The 12974-nt window shown below is 49.6% G+C and overlaps 1 protein-coding gene across 1 annotated transcript in view; it reads right to left on the reverse strand.

The window, feature by feature from the left end:
* ERCC3 (ERCC excision repair 3, TFIIH core complex helicase subunit) overlaps nucleotides 1-12966 on the reverse strand; it is a 41500-nt gene extending 28534 nt beyond the window's left edge. Inside the window, exons 1-9 of the mRNA XM_079781782.1 lie at nucleotides 12849-12966; nucleotides 12443-12648; nucleotides 11266-11502; nucleotides 9315-9364; nucleotides 8903-9038; nucleotides 8558-8722; nucleotides 8163-8367; nucleotides 6361-6675; nucleotides 1-185 (exon numbers count right to left, since the gene is read on the reverse strand). Coding sequence (XP_079637908.1) covers nucleotides 1-185; nucleotides 6361-6675; nucleotides 8163-8367; nucleotides 8558-8722; nucleotides 8903-9038; nucleotides 9315-9364; nucleotides 11266-11502; nucleotides 12443-12648; nucleotides 12849-12876 — 1527 coding nt within the window. The 5' untranslated portion in view covers nucleotides 12877-12966. The remainder of the gene's footprint in view (nucleotides 186-6360; nucleotides 6676-8162; nucleotides 8368-8557; nucleotides 8723-8902; nucleotides 9039-9314; nucleotides 9365-11265; nucleotides 11503-12442; nucleotides 12649-12848) is intronic.
* Between the last annotated feature and the right edge of the window lie 8 nt (nucleotides 12967-12974).

The raw sequence follows: 12974 nt of genomic DNA on the forward strand, positions 1-12974 counted from the left end.
CTCAGCACACTGGACTTTGGCGATGTAGCCGTTGTTCTGCAGCTCCATCCAGTTGGCTTCATAGAGCTTGGGCCCGATCAGAAAATTTAAGTCGACAATTTTGTCATCTTCCCGGACCAGGGTTGCGGTCAAACCCAGCTTGCAGTGGGCCTGCACAATGGTGAGCACCCGTCGAAACATCTTGGCTGGGGAAACAATCGGTAATTCACACTGTCACTTTTGTAAATGCTCAGATACCACATACAGCCTTGCGACTTCACATTGGCCTGTGACATACGTGGCTGACCCCGGGTTCCTGGACCACAGGAGCCCGTCTGGACAGGAATGACCATGTGGGACTCACACTCATCACAGCCAGAACTCTAAAAAGAAGGGGGACAGGAGAGCAAGGGAGCAGCTGCCAGGGAGCTCCATGTGAGCACTCCAGCACTGCCTATTTGAGAGCACCAGTGGCAATTCGAAGTGGGAACGACAGCACTGACCATGCCACCGAGCTCTGAATTAGCCAAAGGATTTGCCACCCTGAGACTTGCACTGAGGTTACCAGGAAGATGGTTGGGCACATGGAGACCAGAGGAACCAAGGGAGCCAGACCTGCATGACTTCCCATCATCTCCCCAGAAACCAAGGAGAGAGCAGGGGGACGAGCCAGGTTTAGGAAGCTCTCTTCTCCACAGCCCTCCAACCAGCTGGCAGAGCAGCAACTTCCCGTCTTCCTTTCTTTTGAACGTTGTATCTTTCTGATTTATCAAATTAAATAAAATAAACACATAAAAGGAGGTTTACTTTTAAAGACCCAATTTACGGGTTTCCATGGGCTCACCTTTTTCAAATTCTAATAGTTAGCCCTTGAACACCGCAAGTTTAAAATGCATGGCTCCATGACACCACTGTGTTTTCTACCTGAGGTGGGGAATCTCACCGAGTATGCTGAGGACCAGCTTCAGTTATACAGAGGCTTTTCTGATTCACGAGGACCGGCGCCTCTAACCCCCGAGTTATTCAAGGGTCAACTGTACTCTGAAGGAAAGTTAAAATGCTCATCTTACCACAGTTAAAGGTAAAACCTGATAATGATCTGAGGAATTCGAGGTCAGACTGCACCAAAACACGAACCAAAACCTAACAGTGAAATAGCAGAGGGCTGTCCAACCCCAGGCAAACAACAAGATCTTACAGAGTTCCACATACTGCAGCATAACGTGGATCTCACACACACACACACACACACACACACACACACACACACACACGGGAAACAAACAAAAAACCAGAGTCTGGGGTAGCTCCAAAAGAATAGCCGAGAACTCCAGACCAGGTTCCCCACATCTGGACATGGTTGCCACGGCAATGGAGGCACCAACCTAACGTGGGCCCCAGGAGGCAGCACTACAGATGGGCCAGGGATTACCGGCTTCAGGGATGCACGAGTTGGACGCTGCTGGGTACTCGAGCCCCAACACGCCCTTCCTGGAGCATTTGTCTGCAAACCAGTGACATGGCTGCAGCATCTCGGACAGCCGTGACAGCTGCCCCGGGGAAGAACTCCCAGCTGCTGAAGCACAGGGCTGGTAAATGTTTACACAGGTACACACCTGCAGAGCCATCCAGGTCAAGATATGAGTGACCTTAGCACCCAAAGCCTCTCCTCTGACCGCTGGTCAACACCCTCAAGGCTCTCCCTCAAGGCACCAAGGCTCTGGCTTGTCGTCAGGATGTCTGAATTTCAGATCAACAGTCACAGCAGGTGCTTCTTGTGCGTGGCCTGTTTCGCTGCACATTATGTCAGTTGTTGTTTGACATTTACTTGTGTGATTCTTTGTTTCGTGCCAAGCACAGTGCCTGCCCCTTAAAAGGTTCTCAATATTAATACTTGAAATTGGCACAGTGCCTCCCATACAGTAACCACTTAATATATACAAATGCTGTACTAAGAATTTCTTATTCATATAATGGTCTAACAGGGCTCCTTTTGGAAGATCTGTAAAAGAGCACAGCCTAACAGTCAAGAAACTCCAATTTGCTAGAATTCCCTTACTTAACATTTGCTCTCGGCTCAGTTGAGGGCCTGACCTCAAAACTCTTTAGAGCTGTTTGGTTTCCCTCTTCTACTAACCACAGGAGACAAAAATCACATAATCTTATCAATCGATGCAGAAAAAAACATTTGACAAAACCCAACACCCTTTCTTGATAAAAACTCTCAGCGAAGTGTGAATAGAGGGATCGTACCTCAACATAATAAGAGCCATATATGACAAACCTACAGCCAACATCATACTCAATGGGAAAAATTAAACTCATTTCCCCTAAGAACAGGAACAAGACAGGGATGCCCATTTTCACCACTCCTGTTCAACATAGTACTGGAAGTGCTAGCCATAGTGATCAGACAAGAAGAAGAGACAAAAAATATTTAAATTGGAAAAGAACAAGTAAAACTGTTTTTATTCACAAAATGACATGATACTGTACATAGAAAACCCCAAAGACTCCATCAAAAAACTACTAGACCTAATAAATGAACTTGACAATGTAGCAGGATACAAAATTAACACCCAGAAATCTATGGCCTTTTTATACACCAATAAGAAACTCACAGAAAGAGAAGCAAAAAAAAAAAAAAAAAAAAAATTCCATTTACCATTGCACCAAAAAAAATTAAGATACCTAAGAATAAACTTAACTAAGGACATAAAAGACCGATACTCAGAAAACTACAGGACATTGAAAAAAAGAGATAAAGGAAGACATAAACAAATGGAAGAACATACCATGTTCATGGATTGGTAGAATCAACATCATAGAAATGTCCATACTACCCAAAGCAATCTATAGATTCAATGCACTCCCCATTAAAATACCAATGGCATTTTTCAAAGATCTAGAACAAACTCCAAAAATTCATCTGGAATTAAAAAGGCCCCAAATAGCCACAGCAATCCTGAGAAAGAACAAAGTTGGAGGGATCACAATACCAGATATCAAGCTGTATTACAAAGCCACGGTTCTTAAAACTTCCTGGTACTGGCACAAGAACAGACATATAGACCAATGGAACAGAACAGAGTACCCGAAAATCAAATCAAGCCAGTATGCTCAATTAATATTTGACAAAGGAGGCAAGAGCATACAATGGAGTCAAGACAGTCTCTTCAATAAATGGTGCTGAGAAATTTGGTCAGATACATGCAAAAAAATGAAACTAGATCACCAACTTAAACCATACACAAAAACAAACTCCAAATGGATAAAGGACTTAAATGTAAGACAGGAAACCATAAAATCCTACAAGACTCCATAGGCAGCAAAATAGCAGACATGTCGTAGCAATATCTTTACAGACACAGCTCCTGGGGCAATGGAGACTAAGGAGAAAATTAACAAATGGGACATCAAAATAAAAAGCTTCTGCACAGCAAAAGAAACCATCAACAAAACAACAAGAAAGCCCAATGCATGGGAGAACATATTTGCCAATGATATTTCCAGTAAGGGTTTGATCTCTAACATTTACAGAGAACTCAGAAAGTTTAACAAAAGGAAGATAAACAATCCAATCAAAAAATGGGCAAGGCACCTAAATAGACACTTTTCGAAAGAGGACATACAGAAGGACGAGAGACATATGAAAACACATTCAAAGTCACTAATCATCTGAGAGATGCAAATCAAAACAATGCGGTACCATCTCAACCTATCAGAATGGCTATCATCAACAAATCAACAAACGACAGGTGCTGTCGAGGATGCGGAGAAAAAGGAACCCTCATGCACTGCTGGTGGGAATGCAGACTGGTGCAGCCACTGTGGAAAACAGTATGGAGTTTCCTCATAAAATTAACAATGGAACTCTCATTTGATCCTGTGATCCTACTTCTAGGAATACATCCCAACAAAACAGAAACACCCATCAGAAAGGATATATGCACCCCTATGTTCATAGCAGCACAATTTACAATAGCTAAGATTTAGAAACAACCTAAGTGCCCATCAGCCCATGAGTGGATTAGAAAACTGTGGTACATCTACACAATGTAACACTATGCAGCTATAAAAAAGAAGGAACTCTTACCATCTGCCACAGCATGGACGGACCTGGATAGCATTATGCTAAGCAAAGTAAGCTAGTCGGAGAAAGATAAATATCACATGATCTCACTCATTTATGGGATATAATGATCAACATAAACTTATGAACAAAAATAGATCCAGAGACAAGGGGCGGGGAGGGCGGGGCGGTTAGAGATCAACGAAAAAACTTGTATGCATGCAATTAGCATAACGAATGGACACAGACAAAGGGGCAGTGGGACCTGCCCTCGGGGGTGGCAGTGGCGGGGAGGGGGATCAATCAGGGAAAAAGGAGACAGATGTAATACTTTAAACAAAAACAAACAAACAAAAAAGAATGTCCTAACACAGGCACGGCACCCTATGTACCCTGAGACAGGCCAAGCACTCCGCCGGCTGCCTGCGATCCGGCCAGGCTGTCACATGCAGCAGCAGGGTGGCCTTCACTGCGGAGCAGTGTCCGGGGACTGATGCCCGAGTCTGTCTCTCTAGTCTCCTGATGAACATGACGGTTGTTCTGGAGACTGACTAGAGCGGGAATAAACATTCACATACAGGTTTTTGTGTGAAGTTACATCTTCATTTCTCTGGCACAGACACGCGGTGGGACCGAGAGCCATGTGGTAACTAATACCCTGCCCCACTCTCCCAGGGACTGCGCTTTGCACTTCCTCTGGCAACGCGTGGAAGTTGCTCTGCGCTCCGCCAGTACTTGGTTGCGAGCTTTTTATTTGGCCACTCTCCGGTGCGTGGTAGTGTTCCATTGTGCTTTTAATATGCATTTCCCTGAGAGCTAGTGATGCAGACCTTTTCAAGGGCCAATAGGGATCTGTACATTCTCTTTGGTCAAGTGTCTCTTCGTGTTTTCTGCCCATTTCTGACATTTTTGCCATTGCCTGAATGTCTAAAGGCAATCAGATTAACACGTCTGAAGCCCAATCCTCATCGGCACTCTCCAGGCCTGTCCTCTACTAGTCCGGTTTCTCCTCCCAAGTAACGTCCGCTCTCGCCTTCCAAGTGTCCCGTCACACCCGACAGCCATCTCACCTTCTCTTCCTCAGCTCCACATCCAACAGCTGATCTTTCACAACACATCCAGAACCAGGCCACCTTTACTCTGACTGGGTCACGCCTCTTGTTGGGATTCCACAACCTAACCCACTTAGCTGCTTCTACCCGCTTCCTTCGATGACTGCCAGCACAACAGCCCGAGTCAGGCCATGTCACCTCTGCTCCAATCCCTCCAATGGCTTCCCGCCCACCAAGAGTATCAGCCTTACTGTGACCACAAGGCCTACCCTGCCCACCGCCCCTCACCTCAACCTGACTGCTCTCCTCTGCCCCCTCTGGTCACTGGGCCACCTTGCTGTGGTCAGGCCACGCCAAGTCCTCTCCCGCCTCAGGACCGGCACCCGGTTCCTTCTACCCGAGCGCCCTGATCTCCGCCTGGTGCTGTGAGCATCCAGGCATCGTCAGACACCCAGAGGTGGAGTACTCCATTCACACAGAGCAGATGGTAGAGCCATTCTGACAATATTGTGAATACTCATGTGAGAATGCCTCTGCTGCCATTTCATTAATCATATTCTTAATGAAATTCATCCAATTCCTCCAATTTGTCTTGAGAGGTTTGCCTGGAACACTGCTCAGCAGTGAGAGGACACTATCGACACATGTCCAGCGGGGAAGAGCCCTGAGCGGTGGAAGCAGCAGACACAGGAAGAGATGGATGCTGCTGCTCACAGGTTTCAGAAAAGGCCAGGCTACAGCCACGGCGCAGCTCAGCGGCCGCCTGGGGGGAGTGAGATGACTATGAGCGTGAGGAGGAAGGTCTCAAACTGGAGCATGGTGAGCAGCATACAGCTCCATAAAGTCACTAACAATCCTGAACTGTATGCTAGTAATGAGTGGCTGCTATAGTTCATACATTTTGTCAGAAGAGCTACTTCTAAAACTGGATTGCCTGCGACACTGGAAGTAACATACTAAGGATCACTACGTTAGCCTTCAAATGAAACAAACACTACTGCAAAGGATGCTCAGTACTCTAGTCCTTTCGCAGGGTAAGCTGAACTCCAGCAGTAAGATGCAAAGAGGAGAAACACACCATCTCTTAAAGAACTCCTCTGGCCAGTGATTCAGGAAGCTGTGACTGTGCCCGCCCTCACCCCATGTGCTATGACTTATGGAAAAGCTTTCCCCAGGAAGGCCCTCCCTCTGCCCCACAGCTGGAAATCCCTTCCTGTCCCTACAGTGAGTGGGCAGCTCAGCTCCTATCCTGCTCACCAGGTATGGTGTGGACCTCGTCCAGGATCATGAGGCCCCACTCCTGAGTTCTGAGCCACTCCATGACGCGCTCCGCCTCCCAGGACCTCTTGGTGGTATGGCCCAGCATGGAGTAGGTGCTAATGGCAATGGAGCAGCCGATGGGCTTGTCCTTGGCATCGGAGGTGAAGCGGCAGATCTGGCTGTCGTCGATGGTGGACCACATCTTGAACTGGGCTTTCCACTGCTCCACAGACACAGCGGAGTTGCCCAGCACCAGACAGCGTTTTCTGACAGTGCAGGCAGCTGTCACGCCAACCAGGGACTTCCCAGCACCTACGAGAAACCAAGGAATAATTCTACCCAAGGCCAGCCTGAAACACGGGACAGAGACAGGCAGACTCGTGAGCACACAGAGCTGAGCAAATTATTTCTACCCATCTTCACAGCTGACACTGTGAGGCACTAACTGCTCTGGAGCCTCTGTTTTCTTCTTGATAAAGAGGAGACATGCCCACTTTACACACAAACGTAAGAAGCAGAGACAAGTCCCAGCCCCTATTGTAGCGTTTTATGTGTATCTTGTTTAAATGCTAACATCTCCAAACAGAGATAAGAGACACGATTACTGCCACTTCAACATGGTCAAACTAAAGCCAGGGCCTGGCAGTCTGCCCAGCACACGGCTGCACCACGGAGGCCACAGCAGGACAGCTGCTGTCACCCCACAACCAACTTGGCTGAGCCATCAGAGGTGCAGGTGTGGGCACTGCTGGGGAAGACGGAGAGCCTGCAGGAGCCTCCAGGAGCCTCCACGTTTACTCCCACTCACCATTCGAAGATTAAGATAAAAATCAAGCTATTCCTCTAAACAGCAATTCTTCCTTTACCAGGAATGTGCATCAAAATAGCTCATGGAGCGTTAACAGAACCACCACCTGAGGGCACAGGTCCCTCCCCTGAGCATCTGCCTCCTTAAATCAGGGACAGGGCCACCCTCCCCTGAGCATCTGCCTCCTTAAGTCAGGGACAGGGCCACCCTCCCCTGAGCATCTGCCTCCTTAAGTCAGGGACAGGGCCACCCTCCCCTGAGCATCTGCCTCCTTAAGTCTGGGACAGGGCCACCCTCCCCTGAGCATCTGCCTCCTTAAGTCTGGGACAGGGCCACCCTCCCCTGAGCATCTGCCTCCTTAAGTCTGGGACAGGGCCACCCTCCCCTGAGCATCTGCCTCCTTAAGTCAGGGACAGGGCCACCCTCCCCTGAGCATCTGCCTCCTTAAGTCAGGGACAGGGCCACTGGGTGAGTCTGTTGCAACTGCTGGCCACGAAGGCAGGCCAGGAGCTGGCAGGACTCAGGACAAGCACCGTCTGACAGGAGCCCAGGGGCTGCCGCTGCCTTTCAGGATATGCACACTGTAACAAGCTCTCCAGGAACAAGCCCCGTTTCTGTGCTGGGGAGCCCCCCAGACAGACCTCCCAGACTCGCTGCAGAGAGCAAGAACCCAACCCCAGCCTGTAAAGTAACACACTCCCAGCATCACCATCTCACCCCTCACAATGCTCAGCTTTTCCTCGCTGCCCAACACGTCACCAGTGCTCAGGCGATTTGTCCTGCATCTGCCTGCACCTCACGAGACTCAGCCTACGATCAGGAGCCCCCCAGTGTGAAGGTCAGGGCCCGCGCACAGCAGCACTCACATACTTGTCGAGTCTTGAATCAGGGAGTCATCTGAGCGGGGCTGCTCCTGGCCAGGGATGATTTAGAGAAGGGTACAGGGAGAGGGGAGGGAGCCTGGACATCTCCTTCACTGAGTCTGACTTACCGCAAGGAAGCACAATGACCCCTGACCGCGCACGCCCATTCCCAAACATCTTCCGCAGGCTCTTCTCCTGGTAAGGCCTAAGGACAGCGGTGGGTTTCAGGTCAATGTTGATATCAGGGTTAACAGAATCGTTCCGAAAGTCATATTCTGCCAACAGAGGGTACTCAAGGTGGATGCAACGTTTCTGAAGTTCCTCAATCATCTCCTGTGGAGGAAGCACAACGCGTTTATAGTCTTAACTCCAAAGCCTGCTCATGAGCAGCACATATTCTAAGGCAGTGGTCGGCAAACTCATTAGTCAACAGAGCCAAATATCAACAGTACGACTGAAATTTCTTTGGAGAGCCAAATTTTTTAAACTAGAGAAGGAACAAGGAGGGGACCTCTTCACTAACCTGCTTGACTTCAAAAGATACTGTCTGTGTCTCTTCTTCCTCCTCCTCATCCTTGTCCATTTGCTCATAAAAGTCAAAGAGGTCCGTGGGGATGTCAGATTTACCCTGTGGATCTGTCTCCCGGGAAGTGGAGGGCCCACCACTGCCTTCAGCAGTCTTTGCGATCTGTCCGAGAAAGACAGGGTCTATATGAGCATGCAACGTTTAACTCCACTGTTACCAAGCAAGTCCTATAGTTGCAAGAAAACTGCAGGGTCACTAGGCTGCAAAGACTGAACTAGAAGCATCTGAGGGAGCTGCAGTACTAAATGCCCCCACCCCAGAGGGACCCAAAAGCTCACGCACAGCAGATCTGCTTGTGAAAGTCTCTGTGATGAGCTCAGTGGCCTCCCCCTCGGAGCTCCTCAGGCGGCACTCCCGAATCACTGGATCCTGAAGAAGATGCTGGATAACATCAGGGTGGGAGCTTTCAACAAAGTACCTACAAGAGAAAGGATGTGCCTACTGACCAGCCACCATTTTCAGAAGGTTCCGCTGCTCAATTACATGGTCTAAAAACACTGGCCTCAGGCCTCTCCCAAGACCCTTCGCCAAGTGTGAGCTATGAACCATTGGCTATGATATAACCTATGAGGGATGTGGGCAAAGCCATACTTTAAAGACAAATAAGCCGGGATCTGAGCCTCCCCTCCACTGCTTGGGGGAACATGGTGGCCAGTGAAAGTGCCTTCGACGAGCCTGTTATGGCATCCCTTACCTGTTGTGCTTCAGGACCAACTTGACTTTTCCATAACTGACAGTACACAACTGCAAGTGACAAATCAAAAGGCAAAATTAGCAGCCTGTAGCTCACTCAGAACGCACTCATTCCCAGGTCCTACCACCATGACCCAAGTGGAGAGTTCAAGTTAGTGTGGGAAACTCAACATGCAATCCTAATAGGGTCAGAACTGCCTAGATTGAGCTTTTTCTATCAGCCTCTTCTTTTTTAGAGCAAAACCTTCCTCTTGACTGGTTAGTTTTGATGCACATCTCTTAATTAATTAGACACAGCTTAAAATCTTTATATTCCCTTTCTTCTTCACTCCCATAGGCCCCATCCTAACCCACAGGTCCATCCTGCTACACCAACATTCCTCCAGCTCCCAGCACACAGCTAGCCAGTGAGTGTGCTCAGTAACTGTTTGCTGTGTAAATTAAATGCAAAGCCTCCTCGACTCCTCCCCAGATTCCCTATTTCCCCAACAGCTTGCAAGCTTCTCTATGACAGAGACTACAATGCACAACCTTCCCAGTCCCAGCAGTCTTCAGGGTGGTATGCAGCAGAGGCGGTGTGTTGTCCACGAAAAGCCACCCCTCAGACTCAGGGCTGCTGTCCTTCTGAGAGGACCCACCACTGCACCCACATTCCTGCAGGCTGCTCCCAGCAAGGACTGAGGACAGCAGGGTGCTGATAGGGGCTCATTCCAGCAAGGTGCAGTCCCTTCTCCTGGGGCAGCCTTACATACACCAGGGAAGAGCTCTCCCAGGGCCTGCCAGCTTCTGAGGGTAGAGGCATTCTGTCCCCCGGAGGCCGGAGGCACTCACCTTCTGCCACTCAGACTTGGGGTCTGAAACCAACTTCCTTTAGGTCAGCAGAGGGCAAGGAAAGCCATTGTCCATCTCTTCTGAACGGCATTCGCGTATCGCGCAGAACAAACCCAAGCATGCTCACGTGGAACCCTGCCCACTTCAACATTTGAAGTCCTTTTTGACTTTCCCTAATGAAAATTGTTGACTGTTTTCTGGTGCAGATACTCAACTCAACCTTAGATGGAGTTTACCATCTGTATTAGTCTACTTGGCTATTATATAGAACAACAAAGACTGGGTGGTTTAACAACAGAAACTTATTTCTGGAAGTCCACAATGAAGGTGCCAGTGACCCCGTTCCCGCCTGGCTCACAGAGGCTACTTCCTTGCTGTGTACTCCCATGTACATGCAGAGAGAAAGAGCGCACAGGCCTTCTGCTGTCTCTTCTTGTAAGGACACTAATCCTTTTGGATCAGGGCCCACTCTTACTTCCTTACTCCAAATACAACTCATTAGTGGTTAGGGGCCCAAGATATTAATTGTGGAGAGTACACAATTCAGTACGTAACACCAACAACTTTGGGCTGCATTCCTAAATAACCCTGGCCAGTGTGAGCCCACTGGCTAAGGGCAGCTCCTGGGAAGTGTGGCCTCAGCAGGGACACAGTGCTGGATCCACAGGAGTAGCAGCTGGAATAATCCGTTATTTTGCTCCCCACACTAGTTCTGAATGGCATTCTCTTTTTTTAATCCTTACTCGAGGATATGTTTTTATTGACTTGACAGAGGGAAAGAGGGGCGGAGGGGGAGAGACTGTAAGAGGGAGAGAGGGAGAGAGGGAGAAGGAGAGAGGAAGAGAGGGAGAAGGGGAGGGGGGGGAGAGAGAGAGCGAGAGAGAAACATGTGAGAGAGACAGACATCCTGACCTGAGATCAAACCCGCAGCCTAGGTATGTGCCCTGAACGGGAATCAAACCTAAAACTTTTCTGGTGTGCAGGACAATGCTCCCACCGAGTGAGCCCCCGGCCAGGGCTGACAGGCACTTTCTTGACTCCACAGCTAACCATGTGTCGCACTTGTCCCCATTATTACTATAGCAACGGAGAGCAGAAGTGCCGCCTTTGCCCCCACTTGCCTTAATAAACTGAACAATTCCATCGGGGACTCCCGTCTTGCTGAGCTTCCTGAGGTACTCAGTGATGTCACTGGTCTGCAGCCCCACGCTGACGGCCGCATACAGGGAGTAAGCGGTCAGTTTGTACTCATGCACATGGGCTGGCCGGCACACTGGCTCTGCAATAGCCACCAGGAAGTCTTGGGCATATTTGTACACTGGAGAGAAGGCTTCTAAGAAAATGTGGCCATCAGGAGCCTGAGAAACACCAAACGGACACGAAGAAACTAGTGAGTTTCAGACTATTAGGTTCTTTTCCGTATCATCTCTCTATAAAAATAAAAGCATAATATGCTAATTAGACCGGATGTCCTTCCACAAAGCCAGGTTTGGGAGGGAAGCCCTGGTCCCAGGTGCCAGAGGGAAGCTGGTGCCAGAAGCAGGGGAAGGGTGCCCACAGGCGGGGGAAGGAAGGTGTACTCTTGCACAAATTTCCTGCATTAGGCCTCTAGATACCTATAAAAGACACGCTGCCCCAAAAGTGGTCTTTAACCCTTTTTACGCCATAAGCGTCTATAGATGCTTTAAGAGCATTTTTGTAAGAATTTTCAACTGAAAATATTCAAGACCACCCGAATTGTAATATATTTCTTTTTATAATATTCATTGCAAATTGATTTTTAAAATTAAATTCAAAATATTGTGGCGTGTGGGGATAGTTTCTGTTTTGGACACGTGGCAGTTAACTGGTTAACCTACCCAACACCAGGGATATTTTTGTGCCTATTCATTCGGCCAACTGTTGGCCAGTTTGATCAGATACAGCAGTGCAGAGAAAATAGAATAAAGTTTGTAAAATCAGTAGCTGCTTCCCACTACTCTTCACATGAAAATTCACCTCACTAGCTATCTTCAAGTTACCGTTTGGCTAGATTTCAAATGAACGTAGAACATTAATTGCTCCAAGTTGAGCAAAAAAACTGCCTAGCAAATATGTCTTCAATTCATTTTTTAAAGTTGGGAATTAAACTGTTACATAAATGTCATTTATTCGGTAGATAAAAGTATTCCCAAATCTGCGGCAGAGCTGGCGAGAAAGAGTGAAAGGAGGGATTAGAGACGAAGGAAGCCCACCGCCCCTCCCCCCGGGCCAGCACCGGTGCGGCCCGCTGCTGCCTGCCCCGGAGGGCGCGCTCACCACCCAGAGGGGCCGGGAGGGGTGGTCGTCCTTCAGCGGCATCTGCGGCCGGTAGTCCTTGGCTCCGTACTCGTCCAGCTTCGTGCTGGCCTCCTCCACCTGCTTCCCCGCAGCCGAGGGCACCGCCTCCTGCGGGTCGTTTCCAGGGGCGTCGTCTTCATCTTCCTCCTCGTCCTCGTAGTGCCGCCTCTTGGCCTTCTTCTTGTCTGCGGGACCACACGCAGTGAGCCGGCCGCCGAGGTCCGGGCCGCCGCCTCAGGAGCCCCGCCCGGCCAGACTCCGGCGCCCCGGCCCCGCCCCCGCACTGCCCCGCGGGCGCCCCTGCCCCGCCCCCGCACTGCCCCGCGGGCCCGGCCAGACTCCGGCGCCCCTGCCCCACCCCAGGCGCCCAAGCGGGGAAGCTCACCGCGCTCCGCCCGGTCCCGCTTGCCCATGGCGCGCACAGGGAACGCGCGGCCTCCGGGGGCTGCTCCCGGGACACTTCCGGTCTACCCGGAAATTCTCGGTGCCGACACAGGAAGTCCCGCCTCCG

The sequence above is a fragment of the Cnephaeus nilssonii genome (genome assembly GCF_951640355.1).
Source record: "Cnephaeus nilssonii genome assembly, chromosome: 10".
NCBI classification, from domain to species: Eukaryota; Metazoa; Chordata; class Mammalia; order Chiroptera; family Vespertilionidae; genus Cnephaeus; species Cnephaeus nilssonii.